The sequence below is a fragment of the Euprymna scolopes genome, chromosome 28 (assembly GCF_053919585.1).
Source record: "Euprymna scolopes isolate OS-2025 chromosome 28, ASM5391958v1, whole genome shotgun sequence".
Lineage (NCBI taxonomy): Eukaryota > Metazoa > Mollusca > Cephalopoda > Sepiida > Sepiolidae > Euprymna > Euprymna scolopes.
Window position 1 is genome coordinate 34,114,173 of NC_136509.1, and position 12,500 is coordinate 34,126,672.

At 33.3% G+C, this 12,500-nt stretch overlaps 1 protein-coding gene across 2 annotated transcripts in view; it reads left to right on the plus strand.

The window, feature by feature from the left end:
* Positions 1-12,500, plus strand: part of LOC145249560 (tubulin polyglutamylase ttll6-like) — a 351,054-nt gene that overhangs the window by 269,017 nt on the left and 69,537 nt on the right. For both annotated transcript variants that reach the window (XM_080111234.1, XM_080111235.1), the window contains exon 10: positions 9,446-9,671. In XM_080111234.1, the coding sequence (XP_079967360.1) occupies positions 9,446-9,671 (226 nt within the window). The remainder of the gene's footprint in view (positions 1-9,445; positions 9,672-12,500) is intronic.

Consider the following 12,500-nt stretch of genomic DNA (forward strand, 5'->3'; position numbering starts at 1 on the left):
GTCTGAATACTCTATATACCAAATTTCAAGTCTGTAGATTAAAATTCTTGAGTATATAGGTTAAGAAGTGTCCTTACATACAGACATATTCTCACTTTTATAGAATACTAGTCTACCCGTTGGCTCTTAAAGGGTTAAGAGAAAAATGTTTAAGATAAAATGATTTTGAGATTATATTGTCTTTTATTGTCTTGAGAAAACATTTTTTTTTAAGTGATGAGTGAAAAATAAAAAAAAACCTAAGGAAACCTCCCAAGCACTACTGCAAGCACTAATTAAAATTAAAGGGGCCCTACTAAAAGCATTACTAGAACCAAGTTTCTATCTCGCCTCCCTCCTTGAAGAAAAAATATTTTTTAAGTCAGGCCTAAAAAAAAACTCCAGAATCAACAGGAGCACTACTAAAAGCAGTAAATATGGTTATAAGTATGTATGGTTCAATCACGTTGACACACCGGTTCTCGCTAGATCACAGAAGTAAAGCAGTCTTGAGCCTGGCCAGTACCAGATGGGGGACCATTTTGGAAGGCTAGGCGCTGTATGTACCTTTTGGGAAGGTTGGGCATGGGGCCAGCACCCTCATCCTGTAAAAAGAACTTTTCGCTACAAAAGCATCTACAAAATTGTGGATGGCCTATGCCTCTCCAGAGTCTCATGGCTATAGATGGATGGATGGTCATAAATATGATTATAGTTATATATTGTATATTTATATTTAAATCGTTTTTTTTTTTTTTTTTTAACTCTACAGGGTTAAATTACGTTTATTTGTAAAGAAAACACGTTAAAATAAGTTAAAGCAAAAAATATATATATATATTGTCGACCTTGTGTATGCTTGAATAGCAGCAGTAGCTTTTAATATCAGACTTAAGACCCATGAAATAGGTAGGCAGACGAATTTTTTTAAACCGGAAGTTAGAAACCGGATGGACAGTTTAAACGCCCAAGCAAGCAAGCTGATCTGAGTTTTATAATTATATAGATGGAAAGCATTATCTAATAACAATGACGAACAGCTTGATTATCCAAATTGGCAGACATACTTTCTCATAATATTCCTTACTAGCAGCATTCGTATTTTATTGGCGCATACAATCAAGAAATGGCCGCATCTTAAAAATCCACATTCTTCCTCACCCCTTCATGACCATCAGGCATCACCAGTGCATCATCCTGTATGCCACTGGCAACATGGATAAAAGTCTCTCTCTTTCTCTTTTCTCTGCCTTGTGTCTGTCTTTCTGTCTTTCTCTCTGTCCCTCCCTCTGCCTGTCTCTTTCTCTCTCGATCTCGCTCTGTCAGTATCTCTCTTTGTCTCTCTGTCTCTGTCTGTATCACTCACCTTCTCTCACTCGCTCTCTTTCTCTTGGTGCTCAACTGAGCTTCTATCTATAGCCTCTTCCTCTGTAGAATATTCGCTGCAACTGTTAACAATTTCCCTTATTATCTATCTGTGCCTAAAACTGAACATAAATTCCATGAGCATAGTTTCTTTCCTAGAACTACCCGTCTGTGGAACACAATACCGCGAGGTTACTTCTCAGCTGACTATAACATGGCCGTTTTCAAGTTTATGGTAAACAAATTCCTATTAAGCAGTTCTCTTAAATAAACAGACTCTACTTAAGTTCTGTCATTACTGGTCATCACAGTGTTCTCTCACCGACTACCTGCCACTCATAAACACTTATCCTCGAGTGGCGTTTGGTCTTTAATAAGCAATGAACTCCCTGTAATAAAAAAATAGCATAAAAAATTATTTCTGTGCCGTTTTACTCTATTTTCGTCTTTTGCTGTCTACTTTGTTTTCTCTCTCCCCTTTTTTCTAACCTTTAAATCCCTCTTGTACACCTTTGTCTCTGTCTCTCTCTCTCTGCTTTTTCTCCCACTCTCTTAAAATTTCCTACTTCGCCCCCCCTCTCTCTCGTACATCATCTTTCTTTTTTCCATCTCTCTGTTCTCTCTACGCTGTTTTTCCTTCTCTTTTCGTCTTTCTTTTTCTTACCACGTTAATATTTCTATATTTTCTCTCGTTACTGCTCTCTTTCTATCTTCCCTATCTCTCTCTCTACATCTTGTGCTCTTCGTATCTCTCTTTCTAACTCCTCTCTCTTTCTATCTCTCTACATCTTGTGCTATTCTCTTCTGTCTTTCTATCTCCTCCTCTCTCTATCTCTCTCTCTCTTTCACTCTCTCCATCTTGTGCTCTTCTCCTCTCTCTCTACCTTTTCTCTCTCTCTATCTGTCATCCATCAACTTAAGTATTATTAAATCGTAGACTTCCCTCTTCCTCCACCTTCTTCCTTATCCTATCTTTTCCCATTTGCTATCCCCCCTCTCCTCCGAATATCACCATTTTATTTCCTAGCAGACAAAAAAAAAAAAAAAAAAAAAAACTCTTGGAAAGAAAGCAAGGCCCAAAATGACCGATTCCAAAAAGATTTGTATTTGGTTTTAAGCATTCTTCAATTCTCCATTAATCGGCAACAAGAAAGTTATTTATTTTTGGCTTTCTTTAAAGGAGTCGCCACCATTTTTGGTCCAATTCCAGCCACGTGGAAAGTCAGAAAGAAGTAATTTTTTATTAGAATCTTATGACTTGAGCACTGTAATCATCCGATTACTGCCAAGAAACATCTTCAACTTTCCCATTTATTTTCTCATTCGGAAAAGAAAAGAAAAATGGCTAATCAAGATCAGAAAAACAGAAAACTGGGGAAAGACGTGAGGTTGGGGGGCGGGGCAAGAATGTGGATTCTTTTTTCTTAAGATGCGGCCATTTTCATCCGCTAATATAGAAAGGAACATTCTATTTTAAACTTAAATGTTACAGACCCCTCACAAAAAAAAAAAAAATGCAATTTCAAACTTTAGTTTAGACCAAAGAAAATACTATTTCAAGCTGAAATTTTGCTGACCAAAGAAAATTTTATTTCAAACATGAGCCTAACTGACTGAAGAGAATTCTATCTAATAAAACTTCAGCCTGACTGACCCCCCCCCAATTAAACTTGAGCTTAACTGAAGGAAAGTCTTTTTCAAACTTGAATGTGAGTGATTGTAAGAAATTCTATTTTAAAGTCTGACTGAAGGAAATTCTATTTCAAACCTGAGCCTGACTTAATGAAAGAAAGTATATTTCAAATTTGAGTTTTACTAACTGAAAAAAATCTATATCAAACTTGGGCCTGACTGACCAAGAAAATTTTATTTTAAACTTTAGCTTGACTGACTGAGCAAAACTCTATTTCAAACTTGAGCCTAGCTGACTGAAAGAACATTCTATTTTAAATTTGAGCCTTACTGACTGAAGGAAATTCTATTTTGAACTTGAGCCTAGCTGACTGGAGGAAATTCTCTTTAAAACTTGAATCGGACTGACTGAAAGGAATTCTATATAATACTTGAGCTTGGTTGACTTAAGAAAATTTATTTCGAACCTCAGCCAGACTTACTGAAGAAAATTCTGTTTCAAACTTGAGCTTGACAGACCAAATAAAATGCAATTTCAAACCTAACCTTGACTGACTGAAGAAAATGGTATTTCAAATTTATGCTTGACAGACCAAAGGCAATGCTATTTCAAGCTGAGGCATCATACACTGACAGACCAATCAAGAGAGCTTCTTATTATATAGATGCATTGATATTCATAAATTAGTGATGGGACGATTCCAATATTTTTTTCCAATTCCGATACAATTACTGATTCTGTTCTAAATTCCAGATCATGATACAAATACCGAGTTCAATTCCTATCTTTCCAAAATCTCTAAATATTTAGCTACAAGTTGTTGTTTGTTATTTTTTTATTTGCAGATTCTTGTAAAACCCATCTAATATGTGCATATATTTTTGCTGGTAGTCTAAAATCAATGAATATTTATTATTTTACTAGTGGGATCTGTGGAAATTCCACAGGGAACTCATTCGTATGTAATATATTGATGTTGGCATTCTGTAGATGTTCAGTGTCTCCTATATTATTGTAGCTTTTTTGTTAAAACTACAAAAGTATTTATCCAAGCTAGCAGGGGCGAATACGTAGACCTGTCTTAAAGTATGCTTAAATATGATATTTTAATTCTTGCAGATTTCGTATATATTATTATACAGTTAATGTTCTATCGATATTATAAAGTTGCGATTTCAAAAATATATATATATATCCATATGACTTGGGTGCATTAGCTTGAATCAAAACCGAAACCAAAACTTATATAAAAAAAAATATATATATATATGTATATATATATATAACTTGAGTTCCTTCAGCTATAATCGAAACTAGACTACCCGTGACCCGTTGGGTCAGTATGTTATATTAGCTATGGAATTCATGTATGAGCGTGACACTTGTGACGTAAAGAAAATAGGGTTTTTTTTGACATAACAGAAACATTTCTATGAAAGTATATTAAAATGAAAAATTACGGACAGATCATTCAAAAACATGAAAAAAAAATCATGAAAAAAAAAATCCTCCCTATTCGTGTAAAGTTACCTATTTTTCCGAATAACCGCTCAAAAATCGAAAATTAAACATGATTTTCCTACGAATTGAACGCCGATAAAAGTCATTTAGCAGCAAAAAACGCACATGAACCTACCCATGAGAAATATAAGAATGAAAAACCCATATTGGAATCCTTCAACCAAGTTATAGAAACTTAAAATGTAAAAAAAATAATTAATAAAACCTGAAGCCAAAAAATGAAACCTAAATAAATAAAATAAAAGAAAACTAATATTGAAACAGATTAGTAAATGTGTCAACAAATTCACCGTTCTCACACAACTATTTTGTATCTAGAAATGCAAACAAAAAATAAAAAAAGAAGGAAGGAAGGAAAAGGGACGGATAGAGAGTAGTAGTAGTAGTAGTAGTAGTAGTAGTCTTGGCTTAACTACAATTGTTCTTATGTTTGTCAACGAGTTAAAGTTGTTTAGTTGTAAGAAAATAGGGACAGTATAGTTGTAATAAATAATAGTTGCAAAACACCCCCACTCTTCCCATGTTAAATAATAATTTTGAAATAATAACATTAATATTTCAGTGTGCAGGTCAAAATCTGCAAAAGAAGCGATTTGTGTTTATTTGTTTACGTTGTTATGGGTTAATGTTATGCACGCATGCACAACCGGATGTCATAAACCAGAAAGTGGGTTATATCACTCGTTACAAGGTCATTTGAGTTTCATAATTATATAGATTGGAAGAATTCTAAGTAAAATTATTTATAAAAAAAATAAATGACTTGAGTGCCATCAGCTATAATCAAAACCAAAATGAAAACTTATGGAGAATTCTTAGTAAAATTATTTATTACAAGAAATGTAAGTCCATAATAATTAAACGACATTTACTCGGATGCAAACGTGACACACAAAATAAATTACACGTGTGCTATCCTATTAATATATAGATCACTAGCAATGAAAAAATAAATTTGAAACAAAAATAAAAAAAAGAAAAGAAAATAATCAAAGAAATCGTATTTTGAATCCAAAATCAGGCAAAAAATTTTCTTATACCAATTCTGGTATACCAGAAAGTTTCAATCTTTCAGATTCCAATTCCAATTAATCGTCCCAACACTACTGACTATAACGGAATGACGCTTCCTTTCTACACTTTTAAGGATGGAATTAAAGTTGGTTTGACAAAGTAGAATTTATTGCGTTTTACATTCAAACCCATTCTTCATTCCTGTGACATTTATTGGTCATGTCTTTTCTGACATTTTCCAATTACTAAGAATGTTGAAGAAACACGTTTTTAAAACCTAGTAGGTGATGCCCTTTTCTCTTCCCTGCTACCTCTTTCCCACAGAAGAAACGTCGCGAACCTGTCTCTGCTCTATCGTTATTTTCATGGCAAGTGCCCGACTGAACTCCAATATTTGCCAAACTTTCACAAAAAAACACTTGACTAGTTACAACCACTATATATGATTTACCCTCTCTCCATCTATGCATAAATCTAAACGTCTTGATTATATATATTCATTCATATATATATATCAGTGCCTCCGTTAAGTCTCGAAAGACAATCGATACCCTCTGTAAGGGTAGCTGTTCGTCTAATTATGTGGTAAGGGCTGCGTGATCCCCAACCACACCTCTCCTGAATCGGCACTGCTGGAGTCCAGTGGCAAGAAGAAGTCCAGGACGACTGGAAACAATGCCGAGATAAGCGGAGAGCACATAAAGCACCTGGAAGTCCCAAATGGTCACTCATCTGGTACTGGCCAAGCTCATTGTTGCTTAATATATATATATATATATATATATGTATATATATATATATATGTATATATATATATATATATATATATATATATATATATATATATATATATATATATTCCAGGTGGAAAGATATCCAAAAATGAGGAATAACTGAATTGCAACAAGGGTCGTTAATAGTGCTCAATCAAAGAGAGCAAATTATATTTTTTTATTATTATTTATGTAAATGCAGTCATATCTTGCTACGATGTGCAGACCGTTTCAATGATATCTGATTTCATCAGGCAAGAAAAATTAAAATACAAAAATTAAAAAGGTTCCAGACCTTTTCAAATTTTGAGGAGAGAAAAAAGAAGAACTTTAATTTTGCTATGTGCAAGTCATGGCATTTTTTTTCTCTCCTCCAAATTTGAAAAGGTTTGGAACCTTTTTAATTTTTGTATTTTAATTTTTCTTGCCTGATGAAATTAAACAGGATTGAAACGGTCTGCACTTCGTAGCAAAATATGACTGTATTTACATAAAGAATAATATATATATATATATATATATATATATATATATATATATATATATATATATATATAGTCTTTGAAGTTTTTAACATTTGAAACCATACAAAAAAATATTTTTTATCATTCGTTAAAAAAAAAAACATCTAGTCAGTAAGTCATTTAATCACCTGCAATCACTGCATCAACTCTCTCAAATTTACTATAATACCAATATTTTTTAATTTTTCAATGGATCATCAATATATATATATATATATATATATATATATATATATATATATATATATATATATATATATATATATATATATATAAGAGCAAATAGTTAATAAAACATGTAAAAAAAAAACACTTTGAAAAAGAGTTAAAAACATTTAATCTGAAAAGGAAACACTAGATAAGTGGATGGTCCTTAATCTGCAAAGTTTTGAAGAAATACTTTCCTTCTCATCAGAGGGTAGGAATTAGCAAAATGCGGGATCGGATTTTGCATACAAAAGTATTTGATGAAACTGCACGCAAGTCAAAGATCTTACTTGATAACAAAAAGTGAAGAAGAGGGAATATGGTGAAGAAAAAGCTGCTTTCACGTGAATGGATAGTCTGGTGAAAGGTAAATAATCCAATGACGATAAAATCCATAAATGTAAATCCATTTTATTTTATATATATATATATATATATATATATATATATATATATATATATATATATATATATATTAGCAAAAGTACCCGTCGTTGACTGGGTTCAAAGACAGCCTACAGAAAATGGACTCTGATTTATGAAAGTATGAAAAAAGTTTATGAAAAGGAAGGGTTGTAAAGAGATAGCTTCAAATTTGGGGGTATCAAAACCAAAGCAAAATATCATGAAAGTAAAAATAAAATAGATAAACCCCATAATTTATTATACCATACCTGTTCACACTGAAACACTTATCACAATATTCTGTGGATCTATATTAAAAAACCTTGTTAAACTTTGTGGCATATTTCCATTCTATGGAGGTCAGGCGTGAACGAACACCCCATAATTTTATTATACCATATTTCTTCAAACTGAAACATAATTATCAAAGTATACTTACGCAGATAGATATGAAAAGTCTTTATTAAAGTTTGTGCCTATTTCCATACTATGGAGGCCAGGCGCAAACGCAGATCCCACAATTTTATTATACCATCCCTATTTAAGTTAAAGCATACTTATCAAAGTATTCTTATGTACATCTATATCAAAAACACTTGTAAACGTTTTTTTTTTTAATTAAAAATTTTTTTTTTATTTCCATACTTTGTGGACCAGGCGCATATGCAGACCCCACAATTTTAATGAATCATCATCATTATGCCAGATCAAACATTCCTGTGTCTTCTATAATTATATGTGATCATTTTTCTATAACAGTCAACCATATAGGAGCCTATTCGTGACCAGACACACATACAGACGTTCAGCTTTATATATATATATATATATATATATATATATATATATATATATATATATATATATATATATTTTTTTTATAAAAATATATTTTTTTATAATATATACCAATCTCTATTTAAGAAGCTCAATGTAATTACAGAGCAATATAGTGAATAAATGACAAAAAACTATATTCCAAAATTCATGATGTTGACCATCTTATAGTTTATTCCTTTAATTCAACTGACATTTAGAATTCTTGACAGTATCTATTTCGTAGCACAAAATCAATCACTTAATTATTATATCAATCACTGAATCTATTATGCCTTTAACTCATCAGAAGAAATAACAACAATCACCCGTCTAGCTGAAACCACTGTCAGTAATTTTCCTCACTCTTTATCTGTGCCTTAATTAAAACATAGATTCTATGAACAAATAAACTGCCCCCTTAAGTAAGACACTTTATCAGATCTCCATTACTAACGATTACTACGATATTATCCCATTGATTACTGTACACACAATAACCCTTATCACCGAGTGGCCTCTGGGCCTTGATAAGTGGTGAGTTCCATGTAAAAAAAAAAACAATCAATCCGTCAAAAGGGAATAAAGTGCATTTTGACATGATTAAATCCAAAAATTGGAAGAGAAGCTGCAAATGCCTTTAATATGTTTCCATTACACCATTTTGAATTTTAAAAATAAAGTCACTGACTTTTGTCATTTATTTACTATATATATATATATATATATATATATATATATATATATATATATATATATATATATATATATATATATATATATATATATATAATACGGCATAATCGTGTTGACATACTGGTTCTCGTTAGATCACCGAAGTTAAGCAATGTTGAGCCTGGTTAGTAACAGATGGGTGACCATTTGGGAATTCTAGGCACTGTATGTGCTCTCCGCTTATCTCGGCATTTATTTCCAGTCGTCCTGTACACACACTTCACTTGCCACTGGTATTTAGCAATGTCGACTCAGGAGATGTATGGTTGGAGATTGCGTACCTCCTGCTACAAAAATTCCACGCGCAGGCACCCCTACGGTGGGGGATCCATAATCTGTTAAAGACTGAAGGAGCCCCTTTATATATATTCTTATATTGTTGTATAATCAACGGATATTCTGTTCTATTTTAATGACCTACATGTGAACGTATGCATTTCTTTTGACTAACTTTCTACTTTCTGTTTCGGCAGGAGAATCAGCACCGTGAATCGGTATCTGGCCGTCAACGGTTACAACGTGGAAAAATTGTGGCAAGACATTGACGACGTCATCATCAAGACTGTCATCTCTGCACATAATGTACTTCGGCACAATTATCGGACATGTTTCCCTAGCCACACAAACACAAGTGCGTGTTTTGAGATCCTTGGCCTCGACATACTTGTTGACAAGAAGCTGAAACCTATGATCCTCGAGGTGAGAACGAATAACTTGGGAATTTTAAGCTTTGCATTCCAAAATATAATGTCCTACCAATATTTGGTTTAATTTTCGATTTTTGAGCGATTATCAAGCCCCCATCCTCCGTACTTCTGGCACTTATGATTATATTTTTACAAATTTCTATGTCTATTTCTGTCATCACCAGGACACTGCCGGATGCAGAATTAAACTTGGGAGGATCGATTCGATTACTTTTTTTTTCCCCCCACAGGAATCACCACTTATCAAGGCCCGGAAGCCACTCGAAGATAAGGGTTAATGGGCATACATTAGTCAATGGGATTATAGCATAGTAAACATAAGTAGTGGAAATTTTATAAATTGGATTACTAGATACTATTATAATTGGATTCATTATAATTTTATAAATTGGATTACTATATACTATTATAATTGGATTCATCAAGAACTTGTTTACGTTGGACTTGAAGACAATCAGACTGTAGTCAGCTGGAAACGGAAGAGAGTTCCAAAGGCGTGCAGTTCTAAGAAAGAAGCTTTGTTCATGGAATCTACGTTTAGGTTTAGGCACAGCCAAGGAGTGTGGGAAATTATTGATAGTGGTTTTTGCTAGATGAGTGTTTTTCGTGAAAGTTTGGCGAGGGGGGGGATCATAGATTGAAGCTCAAATGAGCACTTGCCATGAAAATAACGACTTCCAAAAGAGGAAGTATGTTAATTCGCAAACAGTCTCGAGCAGCATATTTATGCAAGTGTTGGATAGCAAAGGGTGAGTGGCGGTGGGAAGGTGCTCCAGGGGGTAGCTAAAAGTCGTAGTCGGAAATCACATGGCTTCTTCCTGATAATCGATGAGAACAGATGTGAGGCGTCGTTGTCACGTCCAGCTTTGGCAGGGGAGGAGGAAGGGGCGGTGACGTACGAGTACCTGAAAATAAGCTTGCCGCTTATAGTTAAATAGTAACTGAATTCTGTCTACACTTCTTATTACGGAAGTGGTGTTTTCCACTGGAGAGCCATGTATTTAACAGCTGTCCTTTTTGTAAATCTCCAACATAGTTACATGGTAAACAGCTGGTGATCCCCGTTTTGTATTTAACAATTTAAGTTATGGTTTCTTTCCCCCCCCCCCGTTATGTAGTTAAATCTTCTTTTGTAATTGTGGATTTTCTAATGAAAAGTTGTAAGTTGGCGACGTATTGAATTAGTATTCTTATAAATTTAAACTGCATTTTTTACATATTTAATCTTATTTCAGCATTTTTTTTTTGTATAGTGAAAGCTTCTTCAGACTATATATACATACATATATATATATATATATATATATATATATATATATATATATATATATATAGAGAGAGAGAGAGAGAGAGAGAGAGATAGATAGATAGATAGATAGTTATCTACATACAGTGCTGTTTCATTCTATATATACGGAGTGCCCGACTGTAAACTCGATGGTTGTAGGTTCGATCCATGGCTGGGAAAGGTGTTTGTCTGGGAAAGGTGTTTGTCTAGCCACACTGATGAGTTTTGATAGAATGAAACAGCACTGTATGTAGATAACTATCTCTCTCTCTCTCTCTCTCTCTCTCTCTCTATATATATATATATATATATATATATATATATATATATATATGTATGTATAGTCTGAAGAAGCTTTCACTATACAAAAAAAATACTGGAATAAGATTAAATATGTAAAAAATGCAGTTGAAATTTATATATATACTAGCGGGGGTACCCGGCGTTGCCCGAGTGTTTGTTTCCGGGGACGGGGGGGGGGAGTTTTAAAAAATGTTATGGTAGGTAAGTAGGAAGGATCAAACCCGGAGTCATGAGTAAAAGTAGGAAAATAAAGTGTTAAAAAAAAAAAAAAAAAAAAAAAAACATCTGCAATGTTAACAGTTCGGCCACCAAGAAAAGTCCATTCCAGTTGTTTAGGAAAAAAAAAAAAAAAAAAAAACGACTACGGTAGGTCGGCGCGAACGTGAAAATATAATGTGAATTGTCCAGCATGCTAACCACTACGCCACAGAGCACTGCAGCTTAGTTTAGTGATTTTAAATAACTTCACATGAAAGAACTACGAAGCCAAACCGGTGTTCTCTTCTCAACTGTTCCTTGTGAACGATCCCCAAACGGTGTTAAGTGGTGGCAGGGGGAGGAGGAATTTATAAGAGAGAAAATATTTTACCACTTCCATTGATCTTAACCGATTTTGGCCGTGACTTCTCAGCAGAAAAAGTATAGAAATCTAAGATTATCGAGGAATTTGAGAAATAATAAGCCTATAACACACCTCAGATATTATTCTGCCGTTTGTGCATATTATATTTGCATGAAATATCTTGATTTTTAATCCTATTAAGGTCAAAATCAGACGGGAAAAAATGAGTTCATTTTATATATATATATATATATATATATATATATATATATATATATATATATATATAAGTGAGAATGAGAATATGTGTGAGGATACTTCTCAATCTATATACCCACCGATTTTTATCTACAGAATTGAAATTTGGTATATAGGGTATTCAGACACGTGGAAAACTTTTTAATCTGTTTTCACCCGGAATAAAGGACTGCTAAGGGGTAAAATTAAAAATTTGAGCTGTGGGGGTCGTCGGATTTTTATCAGTTTGCTGTTTCATTGGGTTAAAAAATAAGAAGGCCTGAAAACACCTTTAGGGGATCATCTTCAGTTGAGTTAATGTTTGTCGTACTTGACTCACTGTCTTTAGCTTTTGTTTCGATCTCAGCTCGAGTATTTTTTTTTCGCTTACAAAAAGTGAACTATTTAGAAAAAAAACATAATACTCGCAG